At 45.0% G+C, this 12,932-nt stretch overlaps 1 protein-coding gene across 2 annotated transcripts in view; it reads right to left on the minus strand.

Moving 5' to 3' along the window:
* Positions 1-12,932, minus strand: part of LOC109913578 (tumor necrosis factor receptor superfamily member 5-like) — a 56,070-nt gene that overhangs the window by 17,038 nt on the left and 26,100 nt on the right. For both annotated transcript variants that reach the window (XM_048608105.1, XM_020513114.2), the window contains exons 3-5: positions 10,572-10,700; positions 2,289-2,432; positions 272-368 (exon numbers count right to left, since the gene is read on the minus strand). In XM_048608105.1, coding sequence (XP_048464062.1) covers positions 272-368; positions 2,289-2,432; positions 10,572-10,700 — 370 coding nt within the window. The remainder of the gene's footprint in view (positions 1-271; positions 369-2,288; positions 2,433-10,571; positions 10,701-12,932) is intronic.

A 12,932-nucleotide genomic window follows, 5' to 3' on the forward strand; every position in this document is an offset into this window, starting at 1 on the left:
GGGACTAGTTTAGTTTGGGAACATGGTCAATGTGGACTAGTTGCACCGAAGGGTCTGTTTCCATGCTGAGTGACTCTATGATGAAACCTGCATGGACATGTCCAATTGCAGTCAGACATAACCTGCCGATCATTAGTGTGACTAAGTTTCTAATTAATTGACCATGCTATCTAGCAACGAGGGGAGGCAAGAGCTGGACCATCTACCACGGGCGCTCTCTCTTCCGAAACAGGCATTTGGAAAGCTGGTTCCAGTCAATCCAGGTGCTTACTCCATCCATTTCTTGCAAGGTTCCGTTAAAGACGTCACATTTGAATAGAATCCAGTTTCGCAATCCTCGCAAGTTGTTGCCTGAAATTTTCGGTCACCTAGTCCAACAATGGGAGAGAATGACACCATTACCAATTAACCAGCAACCATCATCACACCTAACTTGCTGGCTTGCTAACTAAAAGGTTTCAAATGGAGCACTGGAGTGAAAGTACCTGTACAAAAGGCCATGAACATCAGAAATCTAAACGGACTCAATAATCCATAGAATCAAACAACCTATTCTGTCGGTACTAGTTCATTGGAAGAATCAGTTCCTCTCCTCTGCTCTGCCCCCATCCCCATGCAATTATTTCATATGAGGTTGTAGACATGCTCGCTGAGCCAATGTATTTGATTGCAGACGTTTCGTCACCGCGCTAGGTAACATCGTCAGTGCGCCTCCAGTGAAGTGTTAATGTTCTGTCCGAAAGTAATACCAACCCCCCCAGCAAACTGAGGCATATAAATAACAAGCGGGATGGAACACCGACGCTTCATCGGAGGTGCACTGATGATGTTACCTAGCAGGGTGGCAAAACGTCTGTAATCAAATACACTGGTTCGGCGAGCAAGTCTACAACCTCATCCCACAACCCGAGCTACAACTCTTCTCATAAACTTTAATTATTTCATTTCCTTGTCAAATCTACAGCCAATTTCCTTTTGGAAGTTACTTCTACTCCCCTGCTCCAGTTCCCATCACCCTGCAATTATTTTATTTCCTTTTCAAGTCTATAGCTAATTTCCTTTTGGAAGAATTAGTTCCACTCCCCTGCCCAGTTCCCATTATCCTACAATTATTTTATTGCCTTTTCAAGTCTATAGCCAATTTCCTTTTGGAAGTTCCAACTGAATCTACTTCCTCCGCCCTTTTCCAGGACATAGCAATTCAACATGTAAGATTAATTCTCCTCAGCTCACCTCTTGTTATTTAGCCATGTATCCTACAACTGTGCACTTGAGCTACTGACTCTCCTGTCAACGAAAACAGCTTCTCCTGACATAAAATATCGAAACCAAAAATTACTTATTCAAAAGATAAATTTACCCAAAGCCTGATACTGATCAAAAAAAAAAATAGGGGTCAAACTTTCTCATTTTATGTCAAAGGGTTTCCGACTTGCAAACTAATCAAAAACACAAGGACTATAGTGAGTGGATGTAGCAGGTACATGTAGGCCTGGCCTGCACTGTTCCTGTAGGCCAAGTGACAGCTGGTATCTATGGCTGAGGTTAGGTAGGCAAGGTAATGGGCAGAGGGGAATCCGTTAAGATTCCCAGTCAGAAAAGGACCAACTGTGATGCTCCCCATTGCTGAACAGCATGCCATCACCCAGGCTTACACTTCTGGTACCTGTGGAGCTGTATCACAAGAGGCAGCATCCTGGAGTAAAGAGAAAGAAGAAATCCAAATGGATGGCCTTGCCTGATAATCTAACCCATGATAACAGGACGAACAAACCTTCTTTCGGATCCCAATGCCGTACTCGCTTAGACATAAACACCGTGTTTCTCCTGGGAATTGATTGTGAAGATCTCCTCCTTAAGCTGGTGAGGCGATCAAGTTGTGAAGTGTGTTAAACGACTGCCAAGGAGATCGGGTTTTAACATTCCCTGGGCCGCACTGGCTGAAAGAGCCTGACTGTTGCCTCTGTTCATGTCGCTCAATAACTGGGGCTGAAGCCTAAGGTGTAGGCCTCACTTCTGTTTGATATCCTGCTCAGTGACAGTATGACGATAAGCATCAGGGATATCCCACTCTCTGGCACATTAAGGTCAACATCACAGGATGTAAAACTAAAACCCGGGACAGTATGGACTTATCAAACGTGCTCTTTCCACAGAGCACGACTCCCCATTAGTAGCTGCCCTGATGGTGCAACCTCTCGAGTTAAATTGTTCCATAACAGCTCCTTAATCCCAAAAGGCCTTCAGCAAAACTGGAGGCCATTTTACCCGATATACTGGCACCTCACCTGGAATTTTGACTCCTTGACCAGGAGGACATGCCGTATCATGCTCACAGATCTCACAGTCTTTATTAGGGCAATGCATCCCTTGTTTACACAGACACTGCACATTTCTCACCCCGTCACCAACTTGCATGATTTCAAAACCACCTAAAAAAAAGACAAGGTAAGTGCAGACATTAGTTCTCCAGCGCAGAACATCTAATCCATCGTCTCTCCCAATTCCCCTCACTTCATCATCAGGCAGCATTCATTTTCCCACGAGAACATTTAAACTGTATCTGTGCTGCTGAGGAAGGGTCTAGGCCAAAAAGTCAGCCTTTCTTCCCCCAAGATGCTGCTTGGCCTGCTGTGTTCATCCAGCTCTGCACCTTGTTGTCTCGGATTCTCCAGCATCTGCAGTTCCTACTATCTCTGTGCTGCTGTACTGGGCAGAGTGAGGGGAAGGAGCACGACACTGTGTCACCTTCACCCGCCAGCAGAAAATTCTCACACTGCCCAAACTCTCCTCCCACAATTACCTCTTTGTGTGCCATGCAGTCATACAGCACAGAAACAGACCCTTTAGCCCAACCAGTCCATGCCGACCATAATCCCAAGCTAAACTAGGCCAACCTGCCTACACTTGGCCCCTATCCCTCCAAGCGTTTCTTATTCATGGACTTATCCGAATGTCTTTTAAACGTTGTAACTGTACCCACACCCACCATTTCATCTGGCCATTCATTCCACACGGGAACCACTGTCTGTAAAAAAAAATTGCTCCTCATGCCTTTTATTAAAATCTTTTTCCTCTCATCTTAAAAATATGCTCTCTAGACTTGAAATACCCCACCCTAAGGAAAAGACACCTGTCATTCACCTTATCTATACCCGTCATGATTTTATAAACCTCAATAAAGTCACCTCTCAGACACCTACAGTCCAGTGATAAAAGTACCAGGCTATCTTTATAACTTAAACCCTCCATTTCCAGCAAAATCCTAGTAAATCTCTTCTGAACCCTCTCCAATGCTATCTGGTGATGTACCACTTATATTATTACCCATTGCCATTTGCACTCACCTCCAATCCACCTACAACGCTCAGCAATCCTGTGGCACTGGCATTTTAAGATTCGGCTTGATTCCCAGACATGACAACAGATCTTAACATCAAATACTTACGGGCATATTGACTTTTAAATAAAACAGATTGTTTTGATGTGTTTTTTTAAGAAGGGACTTACAAGCCAGAGATAGATAAGAATGTAAATCAGTGACTGCCTGGAAGATTGCCGTGTGGATAGAGAAGTGGCGGGGGGTGGTGGGGTGTGGGGGGGCAGAGAGAGAGAAATGTTGCAACAGGAAGCCTGTCAATTTCACAGAACCACTTCTAAGAAAGAGATATAATGCAGAAAGTTGGACCATCCCTCTCTAAGTTGTATGCCCAGATGGTGGACATTGCATGAGTTAATAGAAAGCAATCTAGTGAAAGGCTATATTTCCCCTGGCAGGAATAGACAGGAAAAGGGATTTAAAATTAACTGCACCTCTGAGGGTATGTGTGTGTGCACGTGTGTGTGTGCACGTGTGTGTGTGTGTGTGTGTGTGTGTGTGTGTCCTTATCTGGTGCTGTAGTACTGGTGAGATAATCTGGTGTTTTAATGCTACAAGGTTAAAGTGCACTGTAAATATTACAGCTGAAGACCACATCTGCTTGTCAGGCTTATGCCTGCAGATAAATGGGAAAAGGACAAAGTACTCTCTCTCCCTCCTTTTCTGATTGTTGAAAGCAAGTCACCAGTCAGAGAGTCAAACAGGAACAGGACATCAGCTATCATCAAATCTACAGAATCCCGAATCTCCAAACTAACTGCTCAACTGCCAGAGTCAATGCTATTAGAATTACCAAAACTGAACAGCTATAACATACCATCCTCTCCTCCACAAGGACAAACCAAAGACTGATCTGTGCATCTTTTTAACTGTTACCTTTTCACTCCTCAGTTCTAATCCACGTGTTTGTGTGTTGCATTTATTTTAGCAACTAATAAACTCACTCTCTTCCTTTAACTCAAGTAAGCCTGATTGAATTGAGTCCTTTCAAAAGGTAAAGGTGTTCAGATTGGGAAAGGTATCCACTATAGAAAGAATCCTTTGACGTTAATCTTGCTGCCACCAACACAAAGTGGGGGTTGAATAAAGAAAAGGAAGCAGCTCCTCCCACCTCACCCAGGTTCGAATTGGTGACCCTGACTGGGTGACCAGTCATAACATCCCTCCATTGTCTGCAATAGTGCCGCAAAGAAAACTTTTCCTGAACTATCTGCCTTTGACTCCATCCACCAGAACGGATCATCTGATTTCAAAAATGGCCACTGCCTGCCACAATGAAACCAAATCAAAATGAGCATCACAAGACAAAACTATGGTCAAGACCCACAATCCACCACTCTGTACTGTTGCATGTAGGGAAATTCTTCAAAGTTGTCAAAAACTTCACTCCAAACTGTGGCCCTCAATATAGTGAAACTTGTCAGAGCCCATTTTGGGCAGAGCTCATCCTTAGACTTCGTTGAGTTCCAAGTGTCTTTATTTCATTTTCACCTTCTGCTTTGTAAAAACGCCCCAGGTTATTGATTGCATTTTTTAATACTCGGATGTCAGCAAGAAATATTCTTGCTTGCTGGTCAGAAAGTTGAGCACTTTAACGTGCCTCTGTTGTCGGAGTAATGTGTGGGCCATGCATATCCAGGGACTTTCATTCCCAGAGATAGTAGGAACTGCCGATGCTGGAGAATCTGAGATAACAAGGTGTAGAGCTGGATGAGCACAGCAGGCAGACCCGAAACGTCAGCCTTCCTGCTCCTCTGATGCTGCTTGGCCTGCTGTGTTCATCCAGCTCTACACCTTGTTATCTAACTTTCATTCCCAGTTTGTGTTGATAGCTATCTGGTGAAATGGTAGAAAGGTGAAGGAAATAAAGATCTATATTTAGACTAGAGCCAACAAAAAGCACAGGGAGGCTAAGGTGGGAGCGGGGAAAGGCAACATTACAGAGGTGGAAGTAAACAGTCCTGATGTAAAAGCTAAGTTACAAAGGTCAGAAAGTTCTCGATTCAGTTCCTGCTTTTTGCTGAATTTACGGATCTTGTTAGGGGGCTAACAAAGGTTTCTGTTCATCACAGGTTCATGACCCCTGCTGGATATGAACAAAGAAAATGATAATTTGTAATTACAAAAAGTTTTACACAGCCGCAAAACATCCCACAGTGCTCTAAAACAAGCTTAGGACTTCTAAAGCATTTTCACTACAGTAATGTAGGCATCACAGCAGCCAATTTGCAAACAGCAAGCTCCCACCAACAAGAAAAGGGATAATGACCATCTGTTTGGCTGAGGAATAAAGGCTGACAGGTGAACCCTCTCCATGGAAAAAAAGTTTGACCTGTAGGTCCCTTCATCAGAACAAAAGCAGGATAGAAACACAGGGGTTAGGAAATGAGCGAGAGGAGAGGGAGTGAAGAACAAAAGAGAACATTGAAGATTGAGGACAGAGGGCAGCAGAGACTAAATGACAAAAGGGTTTGCAGTAAGGGAAAGAAACGTAGGATGCATTCAAGTGAGATGCAAATGGCTGTTAAAGTGTAATGTAACAGAATAATAAAAGAAATGAGAAAAACACACATTGTGCGGCAAAAAGAAAAGTAAGCACCGAGATAACCCTCCAGACCGGGGCAGATCTCCGCCTCAGTTTCAAGGATTGAACCTGGGAAAAGGTTCCTGGTCATCACAGAGCTCCACGTCACCTCTTGCAAGAAACCCACGTTTGCCGACAGAAACGGACTTTAAACAAATGGAGACAACAAGGTGCAGGGCTGGATGAACACAGCAGGCCAAGCAGCATCATAGGAGCAGAAAGGCTGACGTTCTGCAGTTCCTACTATCTTTAAACATATGGAGTCCACTTTCACACAAGCTGTGTGGGTGACCTCCCCCGAGACAGACCAACACGCTGTCAGCCCCATTCTCCATGTTAAAGGGGCAAGTGAGAGTACAGGCTGGTGGGGATTTCCACCTGCAATTGTTTGAATGCTGAAATGAAACTCCCAATCACTCTGCACAAAACATCATTCCACGTAAAGGCTTGCTGGAAGGTGATGAGTGACACACTACAACGAGAGATTTGCTGACAGCGAGGTCTCAAACCCACTGCATCCACTGACGACCTGTTCCACTCTGGCCTGACAGAGTGCATTTTCTCCCTCTACATCAAAAAGCGAATCCCCAGAAGTGAACAAGAATGTAATGAGGGCTTCTGTCGATTACAGGAAAGAGCGAAGCTCATTATCACTCAAGCCCTAACAGAATTGTTCCTTCAGCCCATCAGTTACAAGCCTGAAGAACTGGTAGCAGCTGGTTCCTGCTGACAGGCCTTTGAAGAACAGTGGGATAGGGTGCCTGTGTGCCTCATAAGGTGAGTGCACATATGCCCAGTGTTGTACAGCACAAACCAATGGCTAGCATTGTTAAAATTGCCCCAATTCACCTTGCTGAAATAGCAGGTCACTGTGCAGATATAACAGTGCTCCCTGTGGCTAAAGCTGACAACTCGATTATTTCCTGTTCAAGGCTAGGGCTGTCACACACCGAACCCAACCTTCCTAGTTAATGTTAGCAATTCTCACCCAACACATTTTGCACTGAGGAGAAGGGTACGGTCAACGTTCTCACACACTGTAATCCGTCAGGTATATCCACTCCCATTGGAGGTACCCAGAGCCAAGGGGGCGCCGCACTGTCGGAGGGTCAGTGCTGAGGGGGCGCCGCACTGTCGGAGGGTCAGTGCTGAGGGGGCGCCACACTGTCAGAGGGTTAGTAGTGAGGGAGCACCGCACCGTTGGAGGGTCAGTACTGAGGGAGAGCTGCACTGTCTGAAGGTCAGTACTGAGGGAGCGCCGCACTGTCGGAGGGTCAGTACTGAGGGAGAGCCGCACTGTCGGAGGGTCAGTGCTGAGGGAGCGCCGCACTGTCGGAGGGTCAGTGCTAAGGGAGTGCCGCACTGTCAAAGGGTTAGTAGTGAGGGAGAGCTGCACTGTCTGAAGGTCAGTACTGAGGGAGCGCCGCACTGTCTTCAGTCATTATTGCATTGCCAGTTGTGGCATTTCATTTGTAGTCAATTTCAACATTACAATTGTGACTACATTCCAAAAGTACTCCAGTGGCTGTGAAGGGTTTTGGGACAACATAAGGTCACGACAGAGTCTATAAAATTGCAAGTCTCTGCCTTACCATTATACCCTCCCAATTCCAGAAGTATCAATTCTCCATCCTGCTTATGTTGACAATCCCCTTCTCTGGTCTGTGTCAACCAAATCCAACACTTTCAGGTCAGTTGCTGGTATACATAGTCAGCTGATGGGCAGATTGGCAATTCCAGTCACAGAAACTCTCCTGGCCAGCACATAGAGTGCAAATGGCAGAGGAGAAAAGATTATGGTCGCAGTGAACAAAGAACAACACAGCACAGGAACAGGCTCTTCAGCCCTCCAAGCCTGTGCCGACACATTTTGCCCTTCCATACTAAAACTGTCTTCACTTACAGGATCTGTATCCCTCTATTCCCTTCCTATTCATGTACTCGTTCAGGTGCTTCCTGAATTCTGCTGTTGTGTCTGCGTCCGTCACCTCCTCTGGCAGCGTGTTCTAGGCACTCACCACCCTTTGTGTGAAAAATTTGCCTCATACGTCTCTTTTAAACTTCCCCCCTTGCACCTTGAACAGGTGTCCCCTAGTAATTGACCCCTCTACCCTGGGAAAAAGCCTCATAATTTCCACTCTATCCATGCCATTCACAATCTTATAAACTTTTATCAGGTTGCCCCTCAACCTCCTGTGTTCCAGTGAAAACAAACCCAGTCAAACCCTTTCTTCATAGCTAAAATCCTCCATACCAGGCAACATCCTGGTAAACCTTTCCTGTACCCTCTCTAAAGCATCCACATCCTTCAGGTAGTGTGGTGACCAGAACTGTATGCAATATTCCAAGTGTGGTCTAACTCAAGCTCTATAAAGCTGCAGCATAACTTGTCTATCTTATACTCAATGCCCCTCCCAATGAAGGCAAGCATGCCATAGGCCTTTTTTACTACCTTATCTACCTACACTGCCACTTTCAGTGATCTGTGTACCTGTACACCCAGATCCCTCTGCGGATCAATACTCCTAAAAGGTTCTGCCATTCACTGTATAATTTCCACCTGTACTTGACCTTCCAAAATGTATCGTCTCACATTTGTCTGAATAAAACTCCATCTGCCATTTTTCTGCCCTTATCTATATCCTGCCGTATCCACTGACAATCCACCTCACTGTCTGCAACTCCACCAATCTTTGTATCGTCCACAAACTTACTAATTAGACCAGCCATGTTTTTCTCCAAATTATTTATGTAGATCATGAACAGAGGTCCCAGCGCTGATCCCTGAGGAACACCACTAGTCACAACCCTCCATTCCAAAAAGCATCCATCCACTGCTACCTTCTGTCTCTCTGGTGAGGGGCTGGGAGTCAGCATGGGATCAGGAGATGGCGAGGGGCAAGGCGACGGTGAGGGGGTGGCAGTGGATAGTGATGGGGGTGCAAGTGGGAGTTCAGGTGCAGTATTAAAATACAGAGTAGCCCTGAAGGATAAAGTGCCCAATGATAGTGGTGATAAGAATAGACTCTTGATGAGGAGCATTGCAAGGGGTGTGTTTGGGTGTTGGAGCCTGAGTGACACAGAAGTGTGTGGAGAGAAGGGCTGATAAGTAACACAGTGGACCAGCAGAGCTGGGAATCACATGAGGAATGCAGCCACAAGTCGAAGTAAGGAATAGCATTGGGAACCAGATCAGTTTCAATCCAGCAATTCCAGTTCTGAAGAAGTGGCATATCGGCCTCAACTGTTTCTCTTTCCACAGATGCTGCCAGATCTGCTGAGTTTCTCCAGCACCTTCTGTTTTACCTCAGACCTCAAGCATCAGTGGAACTTTGCTCCATTAACAATATTTTTGTTTTATTTTGTCTTTTGTCATCAGTGTAGAATAATCTCGCAGGAGGCCCCCTACCTCCTGGAGAAAGCAAGAAACTGTAGCCCACATTGGTTCGAGGTGAATTGAAGAGCTGAGGAACTGTGTTCGAGGCCTCTGCTCCCCGAGCATCTGCACCCGACTTACCACACTGAAAAAAACACATTCACTAAAAACCAACACCAATGCAGCACATCTGTACTCCCACCTCAATGTGATATACCACATCCTGTGACAGTCAATTTTAGAAGCAGCATTTGAGTTACTAACAGTCATCAGGGTGATTCTGATAGTCAGTGATTCCCTCACTCTCCACATGACTTTCCATTTGTAAGACTCTTCTCCCACAGATACTGCTCGAGATCCAGTAATGGCAGCTGGCTTCTATCCAGCACCCTTCGCCACCTCAGGATGTCCTCACAGGCACACTGTACAGCCAGCAAAGTGCTTTCAAAGTCCTGTCATGGCTGTAATGCAGGAAACGTGGCAGTCAATTTGTGCACGGTGAGATCCCACAAGACCGCAACGCGATCATGGCCAGGTCATCTGTTCCACTGATGTTGCTTGTCGAGGCAAATGTTGGCCAAACGAAACGTAGGAAATAGGAGTCGGCGTTGGCTCTGAGCCTGATCCACCATTCAATAGAATCGTGGCTGATTGTCCAACTCAGTCCCCTGTTCCTGCTTTCTCGCCACACCCTTTGATCCCTTAAGAACCATAACTAACTCCTTCTTGAAGACATTCAACTGCTTTCCAGGGAAGACAATTCCACAGGCTCAGCACACTGTGGGTGAAGAAATTTCTCCTCATTTCAGTCCAAAATGGCCTACCCAGTATCCATAGGCTGTGATGCTGGTTCAGGTGAGAACTCCCTTTCTCTTTAGTGAAATAGTGTCATGAGATTGATACAATCTACTTGGGAAAACAGATGAGGCCTCAGTTTATAATATCCAATCCAAAAGACAGCACTGCAGCAATCCCTGTACTACGCTGAGTTTGTAGCCTGGATTCTATGCCCACGGCTCTGGAGTGGGACTTGAACTTAGAGTTTTCTGATCAAACAGCTATCCACTGAACCACAGCTCATGGCTGCCCCGAGAGTTGAGACAGGAGGAGTTCAGGGGAAGCCAGACTTAAACAGATAACTGAAGCGGAGGAAACGCTAAAGGAGAATCGATATAAGGATGGGAGACAGGGGGAAAATTGACGACAAGTTTATTTGAGAAAAATAAAAGTACCTTTTGAATCACAAACTGTGTGTGGTTGGCAATGATCCTCCATGGTCCAGACAGGTTGGTAGAAGCCTCTCTGGCAAGGTTCACAACTCGAGTATTTGTTCGAATTACATTTCGCCGCCAAGAACGAACCTGCAAAATATAAAACACCCGCCTTCAAACCACCCAAAAGGTTTAACAATCAACCTGCTCCGCAATATCTATTTTGGAGTTTGGCTCAATCCCATAACTCTCTATTCCTGTATAACAATAATAACCTTTGCAAACAAATAAAAAATCTGTCTCTCTTATTAAGGGTACCTGCTTCTTTGCCAATTGCCATTTTAGTTCTGTTCTCCCCCACCTCTTTTTATCACTATCAATTCCTCCCTCGTTGTTCCTGCTCTAGTTTATTTCCCAATCTCAGGCAGAAAGCATACGGGTGAGCTAAATCAGGGCCAATAATGAGAATCCACAGCCTGGCATTACCTCCATACAGGATCACTCCTCCAGGAACTCACTGCCATTCCTGAAGGATTGGAGGCCTGTGACCAGCGGTGTGACACAAGGACCAGTGCTGTGCCCACAGTTTTTCATCATTTACACAAACGATTTGGATGTGAATATACGAGGTATGGTTACTAGATTTGCTGATGACACCAAAATTGATGGTGTAATGGATAGTGAAGTCAGTTACCTCAGAGTACAAAGGGACCTTCATCAGATGTGCTAATGGGCTGAGGAGTGGTAAATGGAGTTTAATTTAGATAAATATGAGGTGTTGCATTTTAGAAAGGTAAATCAGGCCAGGACTTAACGGTAGGGTACTGGGGAATGTTGCTGAATAAAGAGACCTTGGAGTGCAGGTTCATAGTTCCTTGAAAATAAAGTTGCAGGTAGACAGGATAGCAAAGAAGGTGTTTGGCACGCTTGCCTTTATCGGTCAGGGCTTTGAGTATAAGAGTTGGGAGGTCATGTTGCGGCTGTACAGGACATTGGTTAGGGCTCTTTTGGAATACTGCGTTCAATTCTGGTCTCCCTGCTGCAGGAAAGATGTTGTGAAACTTGAAAGGGTTCAGAAAAGATTTACAAGGATGTTGCCAAGGTTGGAGGGTTTGAGCTATACAGAAAGGCTGAATAGGCTGGGGCTATTTTCTCTGGAGTGTTTGAGGCTGAGGGGTGACCTTATAAAGGTTTATAAAATCATGAGGGGCATGGAAAGGATGAATAGACAAGGTCTTTTTCCCAGGGTAGTGGAGCCCAAAGCTAGACGGCATAGGTTTAAGGTGAGAGGGGAAAGATTTAAAAGGACCTAAGGGGCAACATTTCACACAGAGGGTGGTGCATGTATGGAATAAGCTGCCAGAGGAAGTGGTGGAGGCTGGTACACTTACAACACTTAAAAAGCCATCAGGATGGGCACATGAATAGGAATGGTTTAGAGGGATATGGGCCATATGCTGGCAAATGGGAATGGATTAATTTAGGATATCTGTTCAGCATGGACAAGTTGGACTGAAGGATTTGTTTCCTTGCTGTACATCTCCGTGACTCGATAACTGCACGATACTCACCAATGTATTTAGTCACCTTTACAAAAAACTCAATTAAATTAGTCAAGATAGGATCTGCCTGGAACAAATTCACATTGATCAAGGATAGTCAATCTGTCCAAGTATTAATTAATCCTGTGCTTCAGAAATTTTTCCAATAATTTCCCAAACACTAACGTCAGAGTAACTAGAATGTAATTCCCTGACCAAAGCCTTTCTTGAACAAAGGAACACCATGAGCTATCCTCCTGTCATCTGGCATTTTGCCTATGACCAGCAAAGTATTAAATATCTCCACTAGGGCCCCAGTAATCTCCTCCCTTACCTCCCAAAGCAGCCTGAGATATATCTCATCAGGCGCTAGGGATTTACATACCTTTATGCCAATAAAACATCTAATATCTCTGCCTTATAATCGCAACATGTTCCAGAAGGTCACCTTACTTCTTACTCTAACGTACTTATAAAAAGCCTTGGAGTTTTCCTTTATCCCACCTGACAAAGATTTTGTGGCCCCTTTTAGACCTCCTAATTTCCCTTTTAAGCAACCTCCTACATTCTCCATACTTTTAAAGGGCCTCCCTGTTTTACAATCAATAACTTCCTTCTTTTTCTTCATCAAAATTACAAATATCCCTTGACATCCAGGATTGCCTGGACTTGCTGCCCTTGCCCTTCACTAGAGAAATACGCTGGCCCTCAATTCTCACCATACTACTTTCCAAATGTACACTTATCTGCAAGTACATGCTCCCAATCTACGTTTGCCAGATCCTATCTAATTGTAATGAAATTGGCTTTCTCCAAATTTAGACATTTAACTCCACCACTA

This window comes from Rhincodon typus, chromosome 19 (genome assembly GCF_021869965.1).
Source record: "Rhincodon typus isolate 14 chromosome 19, sRhiTyp1.1, whole genome shotgun sequence".
Lineage (NCBI taxonomy): Eukaryota > Metazoa > Chordata > Chondrichthyes > Orectolobiformes > Rhincodontidae > Rhincodon > Rhincodon typus.